Source organism: Nymphaea colorata, chromosome 3, assembly GCF_008831285.2.
Source record: "Nymphaea colorata isolate Beijing-Zhang1983 chromosome 3, ASM883128v2, whole genome shotgun sequence".
NCBI classification, from domain to species: domain Eukaryota; kingdom Viridiplantae; phylum Streptophyta; class Magnoliopsida; order Nymphaeales; family Nymphaeaceae; genus Nymphaea; species Nymphaea colorata.
The window spans coordinates 1,188,523-1,206,722 of NC_045140.1; the positions used below are offsets into that span (position 1 = coordinate 1,188,523).

The 18,200-nt window shown below is 36.8% G+C and overlaps 1 protein-coding gene across 1 annotated transcript; it reads left to right on the top strand.

Moving 5' to 3' along the window:
• Positions 1 to 3,904: 3,904 nt before the first annotated feature.
• Positions 3,905 to 13,976, top strand: LOC116251404 (AUGMIN subunit 6). The gene is made up of 13 exons (XM_031625656.2): positions 3,905 to 4,263; positions 4,349 to 4,405; positions 5,410 to 5,504; positions 7,115 to 7,265; positions 7,595 to 7,720; positions 7,840 to 7,999; positions 9,115 to 9,175; positions 9,280 to 9,592; positions 10,020 to 10,145; positions 11,968 to 12,123; positions 12,261 to 12,510; positions 12,824 to 13,294; positions 13,588 to 13,976. Exons 1-13 carry the CDS (start codon positions 4,054 to 4,056, stop codon positions 13,626 to 13,628), a joined length of 2,217 nt encoding a protein of 738 aa, XP_031481516.1. The 5' UTR covers positions 3,905 to 4,053; the 3' UTR covers positions 13,629 to 13,976.
• The last annotated feature ends 4,224 nt before the right edge of the window (positions 13,977 to 18,200 follow it).

Sequence of the window (18,200 nt, forward strand, 5' to 3'; positions counted from 1 at the left end):
AACTAACGTTTCCTACTGTTCTTTGCATATTTGTGTTTTATATGGTTGGATTACTTATTCGCTATCAGTAAGATCCTTTGTTGTCATTGTGGTATGGTTGGTACCTGCTCATGTGACCAACCATCATAGCCACTATTGTTCTGGTTCTTCACCAGACTGTCTACATCATCCTTAACATCGTATCTAGCAAGAGAGAGAGAGAGAGAGAGAGCATAACGAAGAGAATGGTAGTCTCTTGCACGAAAGGTAGAGATGATATCTGGTTTCTTCGTTGGAAGCGTTGTCTCTTTGTGCCATTGGCGCCGAGACGAAAAAGAGTTGCATTCGAATTCGAATTTACGTACATTCATTTGGAAAGCGATTTGAGGTAAGTTCCAAATATTTATATCATTTGTTTATCGTTCCATATTTGATGGCAGAGATAGTGTTAGCTCAAGATGTGTGGTCATGCCATGTGGGACCAAAACTCTGTCTCCTGTAAGTCTATCGGCTATCGCGAGTGAGCTTTTTCCTTCTTTTTTCCCCATTCATTTTTGTCTTGTGCACTTTCACATTCATTGTGTGTTTTGGACCTTGGGTTTGTATTTTTGTGAAGGTGTTTGTATTTGGTTAAAATTTTTATTGGATTCTAATTTGTACTGGTCGCTGTTTTAGAATTTTTATAATCCAAGTCTAGAATTCATTGGTCCAAAGTTGGTTTGAGATCTAAATCTGGTTTGATGACCTAGATCTGATTACAGTCTAGATCCATCCTTGAACCAAATCTACTTTGCTTGTTCAGGTGTATTCTGGATTTAGACTTATTTATCAGAATCTACATGGGATCCAGAAACATCCATGATGATTCAAATCTTCTTGTGATTCAGATTCATTTGAGACTTCAATCCATAATGGGATCCAGGCCCATTTAGTTAGGTCTAAATGAGAAAACTGCATCCATTTGGTAATTTAAAATTGTTATTTTGGATTCAAACTTCCATGAGGTAGTTAGATGAAAAGTAGGTTTTGAAACCAAATTTATTTAATGAATGCGATTATGATTATGTGATTAAATGTTTATACTTCATCTTTTGGTTAAAATTTTGAAGAGAATTGATGATTCATGACAACAGTACTGGTTTGGATGATATTTCAAGTGACAACGTTATAGGGATATTCTATCATATAGTTTGTATGGATGAGACTTCTGACCACAAGACATGTATACCATCATGGAATTTCACCAATTGGAAACAGCACATTTTGATTATTTAACAAAATTAAAAGATGAATTAGTAAAAATATCACAACCAAGCTAATTAGGATATGCCTCAAGGGGAGTAGAGCAACTGAGAAGGGCGGTTCACATTCAAGAGGTTTGAGGTTCAAATCCAGTAGTGGCTATTGTGTTTTGATGTGTTATTCATTTGCGCTGCAAATGCAAATGATGGTAAGTGTGACACTGGAATTGAAAGATGTACTGTAGGCCCACTCAAACCCCTAAATGATGGATAAATGATGCACCCAGTTCCGTTTCCGTTTTCTACTTCTTAATGGTAGTTCCTAGCTCTTAGTTTGGTACAGGAAATAGAGACAAAGATCTAATAGTTAGGAAACTTCATAACTATACTGACCTCCTAAGCTTTCCTTCACGCCCCCTATACATAAATGCACCAAATTAGGCCAAACATCTCCATCAAAGTGTACCATGGGACTGACCTGAACAGTGAAAGAGAAACCAATGCTCCCAGCCATTGTTTTATTTATGAGGACAGGTGACTGAATAAGGCAGGCAACAACCTACTTATTTGGCGATTGTTGGACCGCAACTAGATTCTTTCATCTGCCAAAGAACATGTTTCATGGATCTAATGCCTTTTATTTCAGTTTTTTTTTCTTCCAACTATTTAATGCAATTACAGAAATTGTTGAATAAAATGCATTATTGGAGCTTGTATTGGACATTGTTTATCATCAAAATGAATGGCAGAGCCTCCAGATCGCTTGTTAATTAATTTGCCAAATTGTATATATATATATATATATATGTGTGTGTGTGAAAAAAAGTGTTCAACATAAAACCCTCAAAGTTATACTTTTTATGCCTCCAAAGTTCTGATTAGCTTTGGAAAGTAGATTGACTTATGGTACACCCTTCAACTTGATGGTTGTGCTTATTAACTTTTGAAACGGAAGAAAATAATGCGCCAGAATATGACAATGACTACATGATTTGAATGTCGAACTCTTTGGGTGTGAACTGTCATGTTGCCCGATTACTTTAAAATTAATTTATTGTTGTTAATATTTTCTAAAAGATTTTCAATACGAGAGAAAACTAACATTTACAACGTTGTCAGAAAAAAGGGTCTCTTTAGAAGGTTTTGGGTAGGGAGAACATTGTGTCATTCAAACACTTATTCCTAGGACTCGTGCTTTAGGAACGCATTGCCCTTATTTCAAAAAGTACAGGATGGTTTTTTTTCTAGCATTTGATTGTTGAAGCGAAAATAAATATCCACGATTAGAGGATGTTCTTTGCAACAACAAACATGATATTTTGAGGTCAGGTATTTTAAAAATGTATGTTACAAAAACATAATATGATTTTTATCAAATTTCTTCTTAAAAACGAAGTTTGATTTTTTTTTTTTTTTTACCAGGAACGTCGAAATCTTAATTTTAAAATTTGAAATGCATTTGAACAATTATAATGTGTATGCAAGATTAGTTTACCCTAATAAACTTTGTTCCAAAGGAAGCCATTATAAGGGAACACAATTTAAATCCAACCGCCCACAAACGGAACAAGCCGTACACTGGGCCAGCTACCTATCGAGCCAACCTCCAAACCGGGTCGGAGTGGAGATGAAAAGTCCGACCCGTTAGGCGAAAAAAATTCAAAGATGTACGAAGCACCCGGATGAATGAGTATATAACTGAAAGCGGGACTATATTCCAAATATTTTTTTTTGACCCCATAAGTTTAGAAATTGTTTCGCAAAAAACCACCCATTTCGTATTAACGATGGGTAAAGATACGTGAAAGTTATACAAAGGTCCCATTTCTTTAGTTCTACAATATAACAATGGCGATGGCTTACACGATGCCCATGTTCTACCATTTCAGGAGAGAGTCTTTTTGTTTTTTTTGAAAAAAAAATCGGTTTTAAAGTTCATGCTTGCAAAAAATAAATAATTTTTTCTCCATAGAAAATAATTTGGTCATTTTCGATTTTGACAACTCATTCTAGTTAGGAGCTTTGAATATAACTTGATGCTGAATAAGCAAAGAGGATTATAACCTATCGTTAGGAAAAGAGTTCGAATACTCTTCTAATTCCCTTGCCTTTGGTGTCTTAGCTTATGTTGGCATCAGTAGCGACAACCATTTATAGATATAGAGACATAGTTTCAATGAAAATCAACAACCATTTCTTTTGTTTTCGATCGCCTGGAAGGGACATGAAAAAACTTCTTGTTGTTCCTTCAACAAATTTCTAATCTTTAATAAACCTCTTAGTAGCATTTGAAACCAGATGAAGTTCTGAACATTTGTCTTGAAAAAAGAACTTTAAGGCTAACCTAACCTACTCCATTGCAAATGCAATAGAAAAAACATTCAAATAAACCTACTCCATTGCAAATGCAATAGAAAAAACATTCAAATAAGATTTGAAATCAGGACAATAAAAATTTGAGAAAACCTTCAAATAAGATTTGGTAGATTAGCAACTTTATCAAATACTCTACTTAAGGAAGGCCGAGGGAGAAAAGGTGGAGCATTTGAAAAAAAACAAATATTACGGGATATAGCATGAATTTTCAAAAGGCGTTTTTGTCATATGCCTTTTTTGTTGGCATGTTTTTGCAATTCTTTCTTCAACGAAAAAGAATACCTCCGACCCGTCGGGACAAATTTCAAACGACGGTCGGAGCAGTGGAAAAACGAGATCTCAGAAGTTTCTCTCTCTCTCTCTCTCTCTCTCTCTCCCACAGATCCGAAGAAGAAAGGAGGAGGAAGAAAAGTTGGAGGGAATTGGAGGCTTTCGAGGGATTTTGGAGGAGACATTGATGACGATGGATAGGGAGAAGGAGAGGGAGGTCGAATTGGAGAGCGCCATGTACACCAATTGCCTGTTGCTGGGGCTGGACCCTTCCGTACTGGGAATGAGCAATGGCATGCCGAAGACGGGACTCTTCCGCCATTCCAACCCAAGGATGGGCGAGACCCTCCTCCATTTCATTCTCTCCGCCCTCCGCGGCCCTGCCCAGGCGGCCAAGGTGAGAATCCTTCGCATGTTCTCCACGAATTTCTTATCTATCGTCTTAATTTGAATGACGGTTGTCTTGTTCCTTTTCTTTCTAGGATTTTGACAAGGTCTGGCCGATCTTCGACGCGACTCAGTCGAGGGATTTTCGGAAGGTGAGCGAGCCATTTCTCGGCTTGGATTTTGTGCTTAGTTCATTTACAGTTTTCTTTTTCCTTTTGGGGTGTTTGATGGTTCTGGGAGATTCGAGTAACGTGGTTCACTCCTTTCTTTTCTTAGTTTCAAATTTGTCCTTGTTGCTTGATTATTGGTGACATGGTGGATTTTAGCATTGTTGAGTAATCAGCGGGAATTAATGCTTCTTAGCTGCTGTTTTGGAGCAAACGTTTAAATTGCAATCTTTGTATTTTTTCTTGTTCTTTCGAAATTCCTAAGCTCTCATACAGTTTGCGGCAGTGGAAAGAGTAGATTCCACATCGGAGTTGGGGGATTTTCAGGGAGAGAGATTGCTTTACGGATCCATTTAAGTTCAAATTAAACATTTTAGCTTTTCCTGTACTTTTAGGATATATGTGATTCCCATACCAACTTAGTGAAAATTTGTAGTTTATGTTTTAATTTATAGTGTTGTTGAATTTTACTAATGTTTATAAACTCCTGTGGTCGGATACCATTACTCATTCGTCCAAGTCTCTTTCTTTGTTTTTTGGATTATTGATTTAAATTTTTGGTTACCGTTATTCTCCAGCTCATTATTATGTTTTGAATCCTGAATTGGAGCTTGTGATTCCAAGAATCCAGAAAGACGGACTATAATTTTTTTGTTTTTCAATGCTGTTGGCCATCAAACATCATTCCATTTTTATGGATACTCTTTAACAAGTTGCATCTCTCTGTTCTTTCTCGTTTATATTTTCCACTGGAAGATAGTAACTTCTAACAAAAATTTTAGTTTCCTTTGAGTTTCCTAGCTTGCTATGCTCCTCGTTGGCAAGACCGCCACTAAGTGTTGAGAATGGCATCTTCACAGCTGCACTGGCTCTGTTGTTTGGTTCACATAGTCTCGTTAGCTTGTAGCTCTGTTTAGCTTCACACTGCCCACTGTCTGTGAAATTCTCAATTTTTTTCTTTGACACTTGATATTCTTTTGGGTGCTCAGATTGTACAGGGAATCATAAACGAGCTTGAATCTCAAGGAGCACTTCCGAGAAGCAATTCACGTGTTTCATCACTTGCTACTTGTTGTGGACAAAGGTATTTTTCATTCCCTTTTGCCTTTCAGTATAACACTGAAGAAAGAAAATAACCATTATTGGAGTTACAAAGATGAAAGGGAAGGCAGGGACAGATCTTGAATTGGTACTTTTTTCGTATAACTCTTTTTTATGGAAAATTGACCTGCACTGATTTTCTTTAAAAGTTTCCTTGGTGCATGATTTCTTGGACGGTTGTGGACTTGCAATCACGGGTGATTTAAACTGCTATTGTTTGTACACTTAGCGTGGTGGAATAGGGATGCTATGTCCACATGTTCTGTTATTTGGTTATATTCTTTTCATTGTAAATTGCTGATAGTATGTCAACAAGAAACCTTCTGCCATGAACTAATTTTACTATTGTATGACTCATGGTCACATAAAGTAGCAGCTGGGCTTGCATTATTGTGGAAATTATGGAATGAGTTGACTCAGCTGCCCTTTGTCTTACATATCTCAAATTTGAGTGCATGTGCAATAACAGAATAATCTAGATGTCATAAATGTAAGACTGGGAGAAAGATGATTTGATTGACTCATTAATGTCTTTAGACTCCCATACACTCAACCGGCCTTGAGAATGATTCATCCCTTTTTTAGATTTTACTTGTTATGACAAAGGGATCCACCCGTTTCTCATTTTTTTAGATTCTTGGAAATTATAAGAACCTCCTCCAAGTGCCATTCCTTTTACACTAAAAAAAATCTATCTCCACAGTCCACACTGATTGGCTTTGTGGCATTGTCACAAATTTTGTTTTCGGGTATAAAACAGCGATGCTTTTCTCAGGTACAATACAACAAAGTTGAAAATCTCATGAAAATCTCGGCAAGTTTTAAAAAAGTTAAAAAACTAAAAAGAAAATGTGAAAATAAAAATATGGTAATTAAAAAATGGAAAAGTGAAAAATCATGAAAAAACAAAGAAATGAAAAAACATGAATAAAAACCCAGAAAAATGTGAATAATACACGTTTTTCTCATTTTTTTGTTTGGGATTTTTTTTAAGTGTTTTTTCCCTTTTTTTTGGCTGACTTGTTTTTAACCTTTTTTTTTTAATAGAACATGTTTTTTGTGGCAATGCTTTGTGGCAAGGGCACACACCAAGTACATGCCAATTAAAATATGTCAACATAATTGTATGAAAATTTTGGAATTTGAATATTGTCACATACCCAACACTATAGACATTCGTGATGGTCTATGTGCTAACAACAAATACTTGATTCTTTCTTTCTTTATACAAACATATGAGAATATTTGTTAAACTTCTAGCTCTAGGTTGTTGACTTTAACCTTTCGCAAAAACCTGTGTATGCATGTAACAAGCAATCTAGCTGTTGATTCTTAATCTTATATAACCAATCAAATAGATCACGTCCCTGTGGTTCTCTTTGAAAATGGTGGACAAAATTACTGTAAATCTTGATGGACATAATTTACTGATGTTCATGTTACATGCATTTATTCTGCTTTTTTATCTGTGGTAACCTCATCTTTAACTAACATTTGCTGTATTGAGCATTAACATCTGCATATTGGAATAGAAATACTGAGGTTCTTGTGCCAAAACAGTTTCAGTAATTGTTCTCCTCTGGCCATTTCCAGATTTGTTGAACTTTTGTGGCAGCTGTCTGTACATGCCTTAAGAGAGGTTCATAAAAGAGCATTTGCGGCTGATGTTGCTGCTGATCCGCTGCCAGCGTCATTGACAGACATCTCTTATTTGCATGCAGCTGCCTTGCTTCCTGTCACAAAGGTAATTTTGTCAATTTCCAAGTGTCCCCAAGCTCAGGAAATTCTTACGCTGACCTCAACTTGTAGTTATTGAGTTGTCATCTCAAATGTATGGATTCTTATATGTAAAATTAAACAACAAATATTTGAATTTTCAGACTCATATTTTATGTCTGATGGATGTTCATACCTTTCCATGTGCCTACAAAAAAGGTCACAGCATATGGAGCTATTTCCATAAGAATCTGCAATATTGCACCATAAAGTTATCAGTTCATTTTCATTTTTCCTTCAAGAATAATGCAATGTTTTGTTGATGGTAATTCCTTAACTGGAAACACATATTGGCAGGCGAGGATTGCTCTTGAAAGAAGGAAGTTTTTGAAGACTGCAGATGTTGCTGTGCGTAGGCAAGCTACATGGTCAAGTTTAGCTCATGATATGACTGCTGAGTTCCGTAGTCTTTGTGCTGAGGAGGTAGAGGATATGCTTCTTAAATGCTTTATCATCCTTATGCTCTAGCTAAATTTGAGAGAGAAAATAGTTATTTCTCTCTTTGTAAAAGTAAAATAAGCTTTTACTTTTCTTCTTTTTAGGCTTATTTGCAACAAGAATTAGAAAAGTTGCATGATCTAAGGAACAAAGTAAAGTTGGAAGGTGAGCTCTGGGATGGTCGTGTCGCAAGTTCTCTTGATCAAAATTCTCATCTTGTTTCGAAGGCAACTCGACTCTGGGATTCTTTGTTGTCTCGTAGAAGTGAGTGCTCCAACTATTTCCTAGTTATTGAACTTGTGTATGTTGATGTTTGATCAAGTTTGAAAATGGTTTAATACGACGGTTGGTACGTTGGTTGTATCCAGTACCCTTTCAAATTTGGCCTATGTCTGGGTCATGTTGGGGGCCTGACGCAATGTGGTTTAAGATAGATCAGATCCCAGATTCAGATCCAATTAAGCTTTGGATTTGGTTTATTGAGACATTTATGTTATTTTGAGTTTGGATACTTTTATTTATTGGACCCGAGTTTCAATTCGGATTTAAGGGTTAAGCCTCTTAAAGAGGGCTCTTTTTTTTTATTTACGGCTAACTGTTTATGAAGAAAACCCTAATTCCCTTTTGTTATTGAATTTCCCCACTTTTCCCGTGTTTTTCCTTTCATTGTTTGCTTTCTGGTGTTTTTTTCTGCATGGATTAGGTTGAGGAACTCTAATCGCTGTGTTAGCGCTGTATTGGTGCCATACCATTTTGACATGGGTACTGCAACATTTTAGCAGTACCCAAATGACATGGCTACCACTAACTTTTGGAACCACGTATGTGGCATAATGCTTTCTTTAGCTTGCACACTTTATTACACTTCCCATGAACTTAAAACCCTAAAGATTGTATATCTACTGTGTTAAATAAGTCACCATATAGGAAGTTACAATTTTGTTAGGATTGCAGAATATTTATTGGAAGTTGGAAGTATAAAAATAGAGCTGGTTATGGATCATTTTTCTTGTTAAGATACAATGTTAGTGCTCCCAATAGAGAAACTACTATTTGTTAATTACATAAGTATATTGTTATTCAATTAAATTTCACTTCTGTGGTAAAGTTCATATGTCACCAGAAACACACTAACATAATTAGGAACTGATATCTGATCGAGCTTATTTCCTCGCTTGCAAAGCAGCGAAGTGATATTGATGAGATCCTATAGAAGATAGAAGCTTCTGGCAAACATGACTTGGATCATAATCGTTTGGCAAAACTATGCTTTTGGCCTCATGTAGCAAAATTACTTGATGTTCTTTTTACCCTAATCACAGTTCTCTAGCACAATTAGAATGAGTTCTCTTACATGGTTCTGTTATTTTTATGAAAAGGTCAGCATGAAGTTCTTGCCTCAGGCCCAATTGAGGACTTAATAGCACATCGTGAGCATCGGTATGCCCATTTCTTCTATTAGGAGAAGACTTCTGTGCTTTTATGTTATTAACTTGTTTCATGACCTCCATTATGTAATTGTGTGGATATAATCTTGTGATTAGGTATCGAATATCTGGATCATCTTTGCTTGCAGCTATGGATCAAAGTTCTCAGCTGGCTCCAGATACTCTGTCCATCCAAGCTGGTGACTTGAAACATGCTGATAAGCAAGAATATCAAGAAGGATCACTTTTAAGTGCAAAAAAAGAAAAACAGAAAAGCAGTTCTGAGCAAATTCATTCGCAAGTAAGTGGCGAAGATACTTCGCGTGTTGATGATAGAGGTGGTAAGGTTCAGCCAGTTGTGGATGTTGCAGAAGTCTTGAGGTGTTGGACGCATGCATTACAACGGATACATAAACAGGCACTTATCTTGGTATGCATTTTTCCATGTGCTAAAAATGTATGACTATATTACCACCATTTCTTGTCTCTGTATGTACTATTTACATGACACTTGTTTCATTAAGAAATTGTTTAGAAGTTTTACTCTGGTCATGCCATTCATATAGTGGTGGAGCCAGAGATTTAAGGTAGAACCGTAGAGGTGCACTAATTCATAATAATGTGAGAAAGACAATTTAAAGTCAAATAAATGTTAGAAAAACAAACAACTGCAAAGATGTAAATAGCTATTTCTGGGACAAAATATCATTGACACAATATTTCTTGCAATTAAAACCTATGCGAATGGGCTAACTTATAACTGTGCCTACTATTCCACGTTCTGTGCTTGGGCTGTCCAATCAGTTGCTTGCTCTTTCATTCTGAAATAATTGTTGGCTACTTTGTTTGTATAACAGGCTAAGTCCAATGATGGTGAGGGTCCAGAACTTTTACGAGCCACGACTAGTAACAGCAGCAGCAGCCATGCTGAATCTCTTTCTACAACTCTGGCAGAACACCGCCAACACTTGGCTAGTATACAGGTAAATAAGTGTTCTCCAATCACCACTGCTTGTAAAAGTGCATTTCAAACAATTAGAGCGAGGGGTTAACATAATAAAGAAAAATTTAACTACTCAGGGGAAAATATTGGCAAATATCTATATAACCTACATAGTTTTAGAAAGACTGTGTCTGTGATAGCAATGGAAATCTATCTCTTTAGGGATCCACTAGTAGGAAGCAACAGATAGCAAATTATTTTGAGATTTGTTAGGAGGTGTTTGCTTGCTTCATTAGTCCATCCTTGGGTAACCTTTCCAAAATATAATGTCTAGGGTGGTGGGAAAGTAACGTTGCCATGTTATCCAAGGTGTGTTTGAAACTTTGACTAGTAAAACAAACTATTTGAAATTTGATTAAAAAAGACAATTGTTCAACATGTTACATTTTTTTTTTCTTTTCAATAGCTCCTGATGTGGATGGAGCTTTTGTTTGCTCCAGTTAACACTTATCTAATAATAGTGGACTTAATATTGGAAGCCAGTGTCTCATCCTTTCATGTGGATCTTAATAGAACCTAATTTTTTAATACTTAATAGGTTAGTTATCCAAATTCAGCACCTTATTAGTTGCTAGACCGGTTGCACCATGCATGATGAGATTCCAAGGGGCTACATGAACTTTCGTTCCTCCAGTTAAGATAGATCTAATAATTCTGGACTGGGCCATATCCTGTCATATGGATGTTAAAATAAAATCGAAATCTCATGTCTTGCTATATGAAATTGTATATTTGCAGCTAGTGCGCTGTGTGTCTGTGCATGTGTATGTGTGGTTGTAAAGAATTTGATATCCGTAATTACTTTGTTTTCATTAAAACTTTAGCAGTATTTACGGTATTCAACGTAAACCCTCTTTATTTTAACAAATGAACAGTGCAGTGTGTTGGTTAGAAGATAGGGTCAGACGCAAGGGTCACATACAATTATTTTAGAACCAGGGGAGACTGTTGGAGCATGTGAAATCTTGTACTTATCAATATGGTCTTTGTTGGGAAGTGCATTCATTTTCATGGAGAGAAAAAATATCATTTTCTGCCTTTTCAGCTTGCTTAACTCACAGGTTCTTTAAGACTTAAGAGGCATTATAAAGGTGGCCCCTATTTGACAGTGATCAACAAAAGTTGGGCCTGTAGGTGAGGAAGCCAGTAATATCAAAGTGGCTTTTATTCTTATGTTTCATATTCTAGAAAGGCATATGGTACTTAGACATCTTGAAGTACATATCAAGAAATTGGTAGGCAGGAATGTAGTTAACATTAATAGCTGCTAACCACCTTTACTGAAGGTTTTGAACTTGTCTATCTGATAATGTCGAGAAATGGATTACCTATAAGATGCTTAACATATTTTTTGTGCCTTCAGGGATGTGGCTCATCTTCCACCCTGAACACAATCCATATTTTAGAACATCTATTACGTGTCTCTTTTTGTTTCCATTTCCTTCAAATAGAGGTTCCTCTTCTTTGAAAGTCTAAAGTTGCTTTGCTGATGCAATCTCTGGTTCTGTCTGGAAGATGATATTTTGGATGTTCACGTGGAAGAATTTTGTCATCAATATCGTCTGTTTTAATTCTTGTCAGGAAGTAGCTTACATGCTTATTTGAAAGATAGTAGGACATTATCCAGATTGTTTTGTAACTTTTGTTTGCTTTGTGGGCCTGTGGCACTGAACACTTGTCTAGGTATTGTGTTTGTCTTCATGGTACTTGCTTTAACTGAACTTTGCAAATATTATGTGTCAAAATGAATATTCTCCTCATATGTTATTCATAAAAATGGATTATCTCCTTTTGAGGTGTAGGTGCTTATTAGTCAATTGAAAGCAGCTATCCCGTCAATGCAAGACTCTATATCTCAGCTTACAGATGAAGTAAATAGCTTCTCAGCTGTTGCTTTAAGTAATGATCCTACCTGGCTTGCAACTTCAATTCATCCTCAAAGTGGTGGACGGGCAACAGTAAAGATTTTCTCCAAACTTCTTTGCTGGATAATCTTGTTAATTGATATCTTTGATTTTTTGTTTGTTGAAAAACCTAGTTGCTTAAATGACAGAATTTGGCATCTCAGCGATTTAAATATTTGTAATTTGAACAGGAAGACAACATTGTCCAACCAGTTGAGTCAGAGAGAAAATTCCCTCCCCAGCCTGAGCAGTTTTTGAGCAGTCCTGCTCTTAAACTGCCGCACTTGTTTACTTTGACCCCAAATTCTTCTGCCAAGAGTGGCATTGCACAAAGGAGACAAACAGTATCTGCTCACCAAACCAACAAGCCTGACGAACTAGCAGAATGCAGTAAAGTAGAGCGGCCATTGGTTGCAAGTCATGAAGACAACTCAGCACGAGGTCTGCTAACTTGATCTCCCAGAACTCTTGTGTTCTAACCTCATCTCTCATTCTGCAGTCTTCACTAATGTCAAGAGACTCTCAGGGAAAATATTCCTCAAAAAGTTTGGTTTAGCCAGTATTCCAATGAAATTCAATTATTGCAAAATTTATTTTGCCTCATTCTTGTAGAGAACTCTTGTTTATTGATTGCTTTGCAGTTAATATTGATGTTAAGTGAGGCTCAGGAAAATATTCTTCAAAATTTTTGGTTTGCTGATTTTCTTATTGAAAATTAATAGTTTATAAAATTTATTTTGTGATGCTATTGCAGAGGACTCTGTTCAGAATTTGAAGCGGTCCATTCGTGCATCTGCTCTTTGTGTTCGACCCAATGGAATGGGCCTTCCGAGAGACAATAAAATTGATACAACTGAACACTACTTTATACCACTTTCAACAGATGGACTTGCTCAGAAGGATGCTACTGTCAAAGCTACGAACAGAGGCAAACCTTTGAGATCACCCCAAGAGCTTTGCATCCTCAACAATGGTTTAGTTGATGAGAGAGATAATGGGTCTATTTTGGACGAATCTGATGATCTAGCGGGTCACTTGGATCATGCTTGTAGACTTATGGATGATGAATACACAAGCGAGTTTCTTTCACCAGTCAGCCCAAAATATATGGTCGATAATAGATTATCACTGTTTCACAATATTTGGGATGGTCAAGACCACGCTCTGTCACCTCCTTTGCTGATCGATGCATCTCTAGCACCTGATACGTATGAAGATTTACTAGGTGTGTTTTATTGGACAATTCGTACTCCCTTCTGCATGTTTTTTAGTGTATGCTTTTCATATATTTGTTAGTCACAATATAAGCAATCTCACAGTGTTACGCAAAGATAGAACATTGTGTCAATGTGTTGTTCCGTGCACTATGCCCTTGGCATGTTGAGCTATACCTGTGTTATTAGATGATAGTTTGAAAGAGGCATGTGAGGTGTCTAGTTACAACTTACAAGTTAATGACTGGAATATTTTACAGTCCATACATATGAATATGACATGGAATGTCTTCTTATGTTGCAGCACCATTATCTGAAACTGAAGATGCTTTAATGGAAAGATGAACATTGACAGTTCAAGCATTGGGTTCTATTTCTTGATTCTGCATTCGCTAAACCCACATTGTCGATGGAGGAAATTTCATCAGCTATACAGTGGGAACACCAAAACCCATGTTCATGGTGTAAAGTTTGGCAATGCAACTTGATGTATTACTGCCGAGGGGGGATAGTCCCGTCAGATTGTTGTATGTCCTTCATGTGGTCGCAATTATTTTTTTATTATCCCTCATCTCAGCTCGACTTTTCTTTTTTTATTATTAAGCAATTTCATGATTCGTGAGTTTGCTTGTAGCGCCCAAGAAGTTTGTTTCTTCAGTTTGTATGAAATTTCCTCAGCCCATTGCTTTGATAGGTTTTTCAGTGGCAGTTTTTCGCGGCGATAGTTCATTGACATCATAAAACACAAAACCAAGTGATGCCCTTGTCTTTTTTCTCATTCAATAGCCTCGCGTGCTACCTGCAAACTGAACCCGTTGTTGCAGATTGTAACTGATGTTTCACTTTTTTCTCAGTCCGACCCTCAATAAAAAAGAGCTAAGCAGGCCTAGGTGGTGGACCTTAAAAAAGGAGTTAGTCGGTTTCTAGTCTGGCTAGAAACAGTAAATTAAATAAAAGAAAACCTGAAGAAGACAAAAAAACAAGAACAGAAAAGAGGACATCCAAGAAGAACGAAGTTAAAAGGATAAGAAGGAAACGTGGTATCTTTTCCCACTGGGTCACTTAGGTGGCCCGTTGCATATGTTCTTGAAGAAGCCGCTAATGTGTACTTCATGCTGTTTTCCCCAAGATTACACAACTAAAGGCTTTTCTTTTGTTGTTGAACCTCACTTTATACTGAACTGCATTTTCTTTGATCTTTCTAATTTCCTCCTTTATGAGTAACCGAAATTTGTCTCCTTTTCCTGGACTAGAATTCCTTGATCTGGAAAAATTTGTCTTCTTTTCCTGGACTAGAATTCCTTGATCTGGACTCGGTGACTTTTCAAGGATATGTTAGTCTTTATTTTGGGATGACCCTCAGTGTCAACGGTTTGGAGCCGACATCCGATTCAAATTCAAATTGGGACGCGCTTGCATTCAATAAATGAAAGTTCAAATCTGAGTGGTATTTGGATTTGAATTAAATGATTATGGAATTTTGTGATGGATATCCAAATAAAATCACATGTAAGTATAACGTCAAATCCAGCTTTGAATGAATGACTGATCCTTGTTGGGTTTGTTGGCCGCTTAGCCCCGGACTGGGACCCTGTATTTAATGAAGCAGGTCGGCTCGTTCAGACGTATCATCTGAGTAATGAGATTTTTTCTAATTGAAAGGGTTTTAGTTTAAGAGGAAGTAGGAGGGAGAGAAAACGTCCAGTAGCTAACCAAGAATGAGCCTCAAGTCTTTATTTTTGAAGCAGGTAGCTACCATGACCTTATATATTGGACTTCTAAGTTTTCTTTCTTTGCGCCATAACCTTATATATTGGACTTGATGGGAATCATTTAAGTTGTTGATTTTGATGAGATCAAACACACATTTGGAAAAGGCTAATGGCTAACATATATATATATATATATATATATATATATATATATATCCACCCCAGCCTGTAAACCTTTGTAAAAGTTTCATCATGACGATGCTAAACTCAAGCGTAGTCATATGCAGTGCTCTATAGTTTTATATGCACCAAATTCATTGTCATAATAAGATGGATCAATGGCCTTTAACTAAGACTTTTGGTCTCTACCACCATGTCCGTATATATATATATATATATATATATAAATCAAGATTATTTTTCCTAACCTACTTGCAGGTATTAAAGGTTCTGACTAGGGACGTAGACCGTTTGGATTCGGTCGATTTACCGAACTCAACTTTTTATGGGATCGGATTCAAGTTAGGATCCTATCTTTTTTAAAACTGAATTTGGATCTGACTCAAATAGTACCCACCATTTACATGTAATCTGCCCAGATCTTTAGCATACCGAATTCCAATTTAGTTATGAAACTGCATAGAGAATCTGTATCCGATTGGCAAACGGATTCAAAACTTTTACCAAATGCCGTCAAACGTATTTGTAATTGAATCAGTAATCGGATATATCCCTAGTTCTGACTCAGTTGCGATTCGGGTTGAAATCTGCCCAAAGAAATATGTAGTCCAGGTTTATGATATGCTTTGGATTGGATATCTGACCCGGGTCGTATGTAGCTTCACTTTAGGCCGCCTCTGTATCCAAAGTCCAAACTGGACTTCGCTTTCCATCAGGCGGGCCATTTTGGCTTTGGGGATATGTATGTCACGGATCGGACTAATATATTTACCAATCCTAAGATCAATCCAGACATATTGAATGCAGTAACGAAAGTAAAGTCCAGCCAATATCCTGGTTTCGATGAGCATATTTTTTCAAACAGTTTTGAATCTGAACTAAATTTAACGATCCAAATTCAAACATATTTAAGTGTCAGATCTTGAACTACTTGGAGGCGACTTCAGTTGCAGAAATCAAATCCACGCCTGTCCCCAAATCCAAAACCAATCAAGTGGAACAGAGTAACAATAGACTTAGACGCAGTCCGATCTACTTATGTCAATCCCTTGGGGAAAACAAGATGTCTTGTTGAAACAGAAGAAATTATTTTTCAATTATGATAGGTCGATTTTGAAAGCGGTTCTCGGGTCTCTTATCGGTTTGACCTCGTATGCAGATATGGATCTTCGAGAACAATCCATTTCTAGGTCCGGTTTATGGAGGTAACTCGGCATCGTGTTGTTGGCTAGACCGAATCATTCTTGTTTGAAATCCAAAACTTTCAAAAGCAACACATTTTTTACTAGAGAGGCAGAATATCCAGTATACTACATCCGATCTAGTCTTTAGATTAGCTTGGCTCCCGATCAAGCTTTATCTTAAGTTCCATGTGGATCTGGTATTCGGTTGTTAATGCCACTGAGGTCAATGCGACCACATATGTCTAATCCGATCCAAACTCGGAATCAAATTTCATTAAATAAAAGTAATACAAATTGCTGATCCAAACTCGGAATCAAATTTCATTAAATAAAAGTAATACAAATTGCTGACCACCTGCCAACCCACATTAAATTTTGTTAATGCAATACAAAGAGTTTGACGTTTTATAATTCAAAACAGAAACTGACCACCTACCAACTCACACCTGGCAAGGAATTAAACCTATTGAAATTTCTTGCACACCATTTTGGATGGTTGGCAAGCTTAACTGTGTACGCCTTTATAGGCATAATTGAATGTCACCCTGAGGCTAACGATATGATTTAGCAGAAGATATGTGGCAACGTCACAAGCCTATTCATGGTCATGAGATATTAGTGGAGAACTTGGAAGTCTCTTTCAGATAGGGATGTCAATGAATTGGATATGTTCAAGTACAAATAAAAAAAAAGTATATACCATACTCAAAATTTGATTCTTAAGTTCACAATTTGAATCCAATCCAATGTGGCTTTTATTTTCACACCGTCCGACTTTTGTAAAATCTGCAAGGTGCGTGTATATTGGGTTGAATTGGAATAGGATCGGATTGAGACATATGCTAGGGAACTACTTCATAAATCATAAGTATCGAATTAAGAAATAAGATTGAATTTGAATTTTTTAAAAAATGACATCGATTAGACTCATATTCAGCTTCGGCTTTAAATGAATATCATACCTAATTCGATTGGAATTTGAATTCAATTTCAAGTAGATGTCTTATATCAAATATCCGTGCATTTTGAATGTCAATTCTTAATTTAACATAATGTGATTCTAATTCTATTTTATATATATATATATATTTCTCCAATTCTAAAGAAATGTATTTAACAAGCAATTATGTCTTTGACAAATTGTACATCAATTTTTACACTCGTTTGATATGGTTAGCAGCCCTATGTGTTGCTCCAAGATTGTTACACCAAAGAATTGGAAATACAAATATTGAGTTTGTCTATGGCTTCCCAGCACCATCGACAATGCTCAGGTGGGCAATAGAACACTACTTTTGGGGACAATGCTCAGGTGGGCAATAGAACACTACTTTTGGGTGCGCAGGTGTGCAAGAACCTAATCCCACCACTCAAGTGAAGGTTGACCGCCGACCAACCCCCACCCTAACCGTTGCACCAACCCCCTTGGGGATAGATAGTAAATTGCCTTCAAGAACTCCATGAAGAAAGATTAGACACTAAATACATTGCATATGCACTTGTAAACTTTGTGTCATCTGGATTATCTATCCAATCAGCTTCTAAAAACACGGAAAAAATCCACTGAGGAAAGGAGGAAATGAGAAGACCATAGGCCATAGCTAATAGTCCCTTCAATGTAGTGACGGATGCATCTAACTGCTCCCCAATCGGCAGTTAAGAGCACGAAAAGCACCAGTGGAGGTGTTGAACGGTGTTGAGATAGACTTGCAAATGGCCATAGGATCTCCGTGCAGGAGATCCACAGAAATACTTGCTTTGAGCAAGAATTTGACTCTAGGAGAAATCTTAGTAACCCAAATCAAATCTTTAAGAGAAAACTCCTGTCAAGGCCGAGCAAT

Coding starts and splice junctions, on each gene's coding strand:
- LOC116251404 (XM_031625656.2), top strand. CDS start 4,054: ATGACGATGGATAGGGAGAAGGAGAGGGAGGTCGAATTGGAGAGCGCC. Junction 8,000..9,114: donor TTCTTTGTTGTCTCGTAGAA/GTGAGTGCTCCA, acceptor TTTTATGAAAAG/GTCAGCATGAAGTTCTTGCC. Junction 12,124..12,260: donor AAAGTGGTGGACGGGCAACA/GTAAAGATTTTC, acceptor TAATTTGAACAG/GAAGACAACATTGTCCAACC.